General features: G+C 62.9%; 1 protein-coding gene across 1 annotated transcript in view; it reads left to right on the top strand.

The window, feature by feature from the left end:
• The first annotated feature begins 982 nt into the window (after nucleotides 1–982).
• Nucleotides 983–2442, top strand: part of LOC102500134 (putative cytochrome P450 2D7) — a 6455-nt gene continuing 4995 nt past the window's right edge. The window contains exons 1-2 of the mRNA XM_014587420.2: nucleotides 983–1190; nucleotides 1586–1869. Coding sequence (XP_014442906.1) covers nucleotides 1026–1190; nucleotides 1586–1869 — 449 coding nt within the window. The 5' untranslated portion in view covers nucleotides 983–1025. The remainder of the gene's footprint in view (nucleotides 1191–1585; nucleotides 1870–2442) is intronic.

Below are 2442 nucleotides of genomic sequence, written 5' to 3'. Positions count from 1 at the left end.
CCACAGGCCTGCACTGTAGCTGGGAAGTGCTCTCCACCTGCACCCGAGCTGTCTACACGGCCAATCCTTTACACATGCTGTTGCCCCTGCTGCAGTGCCCTGGCCTGCACCCCTTCCTCCACGCTTGAACCCACCACTCCCATCAGATGTGGCAGAGCCCCCGCCAAAGCCCCCCGAAATGTCCTCAGAATCCCTCAGCCACCCCCACCCCCGTGCTGCCAGCTGCCTGCACACTGTGAGCAGGTAGCTGAGCATGTGCTCAGGGTGTGGACGCGTGAGCGTACAGTAAGCATGTGCCCAGGGCGTGGACGCGTGAGCAGGTAGCTGAGCGGCCCAGTGTAAGATGGGAGGAGCACTCGGTGGGCCGCTTACTTGTCCCCCTCACCTGAGCCCTGCCCTCTGCTCTCAGGTGGACCCTTCGACCCTCAGGTGCCCGTTGTCAGGGCCACCACCAGAGTCATCGGGGCCCTGGTGTTTGGCCGCTCCTTCCTCCCAGAGGAACCCATCCTCCAGGAGCTGATTCAAGCCTTCGACTTCGGCCTGGCCTTTGTCAGCACTGTGTGGCGCCGGGTAACTGGCCTGTGGGGAGGCAGCCTGTGGGCCACTAGGGGCTGGGGGCCAGGGGACAGGCAGGGGCCTCGCCAGGGCCTGGCAGAGAGGTGGGAGTTGGGCAGGAGGGAGGCTGTGGGGCCTGAGCCTGGTTCCTCAGACGGCCTCTGCTCTGGAAGGTGATGAGCTCACAGCCCCAAACCTCCTTTGTGCGGCTCGGCTGGCTGCACAGACGGGAGTAAGAAGCAGGCTTCATCCTCAGAGACAGGTCTCTGGGCCTGCACTGTCCTGTCCGTGCCCTGAGCACAGTCACTGCTACCTCTGCTCTCGTGTCTGTCTAGATGATCTGGGGGGTCTCAGGTGAGAGGCAGCCCCGGATTGCCCAGGTTGGAGCCCCCAGTACAGCTCTCAGCAGCCCCGACTCCAGCGCTGGTGCCTGAGAAGGCCTGGATGGGGTCTCTCCCCAGCTGTACGACATGTTTCCCTGGGCCTTCCGCCACCTCCCGGGACCTCAGCAGGAGCTATTTAGGTACCAAGAGGCCGTGCGAGGCTTAATCCGCCAGGAGATCACGGCGCACCAGCTCAGAGGACCCGGAGCCCCAAAGGACTTCATCAGCTGCTACCTGGCTCAGATGGCTGAGGTGGGCCTGGGGTGGCGCGGAGGGAGCGAGGAGGCTCCGTTCCTGGGCTGTAGCTTTCTTCCATGCCGTGGTCTCAGTTCCTCATCTTAGACTCTGTCTGCAAGGCTTTGGGGCCCCCAGAAACTGGGCATGGTGGGGTTTTCCTCCCCATGTTGGTGGAGGCCAGGGCCAGCTTCTGCAGACTCAGGGAGGGTGGGAAGCAGAGGGCCTGGTTGATGTTGGGGTCAGAACCCCAGGGCAGGCAGCCCCCCTCCAAAAATCAATGCACCCTGGGGCTCGGGCCCTTCCGAGGGGTCAGGCTCCCAAGGACTTCTGGTCCTACAAGTCCTGGGGCAGGTTGCTCTGCCGGGGGGCATTTCAGAACCAGAGCTGCCCCCAACTTCCCTACCTGCCAGGCCACGGACGACCCTGTCTCCACTTTCAACGAGGATAACCTGATCCAGGTGGTGACAGACCTGTTCCTGGGAGGCACCGACACCACGGCCACCACTCTGCGCTGGGCACTCTTCTACATGGTCCAGCACGGGGCTATCCAGGGTGAGGGCCCGCGGGTGCACCTGGCACTGCTACGTCCTCCTGGGGCTTCTGGGGTGTGGGCACCAACCCCGCTACTGGGTTCTGGGGCCCCAGGGTGGGTCCTGCTCGCACCCATGTGGCTCAGCAAGTGCTCTTGGCTTTGAGTCCGACAGGAGGGCCTTTGGTTCCCACCATGCTTCTTGCTGTGCCACCTTGGACGTGTCATTTCACCTCCCAGACGGTGCCATTTCACTCACTCTGTAATGATTCAACACCTACCAGTGCCAGGCCCTGTGTTAATATCCACTTCAAGATCATAGTTGTAGAGGGGAAAGTGGCTGAGGTTCTCTTAGGGACAAGCTGGCCATGAGGTCGTTCACAATTCTGGCTCCAGTTTCCAGACCTTGAGCAAACTCTGTACTGCTGGAGCAGTTCCCTCCCGTAAGACGGGACACGGGGACATCTACCCCCCCGCGGGAATGCGGCTGGAGCCCCTCGTCCAGGGCGGCGGCCTCTCGGTCCTTCCCTTCCCTGCAGTGCCCCCTGGAGGAAACCCTGCACACTCTCGTTCATAAACGCCCGCTCTGCCTCCGAGGAGCTGCTCCTTGGGGCTGAAAGTGGCGGGGTGGTTCAGGCGACCTGGGGCCACGAGCCTCCTTGGCAGCTCCTTGGGCGGAACAGGGGTCCCGCGGCTTCTTTCGCGGACTCACACTGCGCCCCCTGCAGAGCCGGTGCA

Source organism: Tupaia chinensis, unplaced genomic scaffold, assembly GCF_000334495.1.
Source record: "Tupaia chinensis unplaced genomic scaffold, TupChi_1.0 Scaffold000212_1, whole genome shotgun sequence".
In the NCBI taxonomy this organism is placed as follows: Eukaryota; Metazoa; Chordata; class Mammalia; order Scandentia; family Tupaiidae; genus Tupaia; species Tupaia belangeri.
The sequence above is the reverse complement of the archived record's forward strand: the minus strand, read 5'-3'. Positions and strand labels throughout refer to the sequence as shown.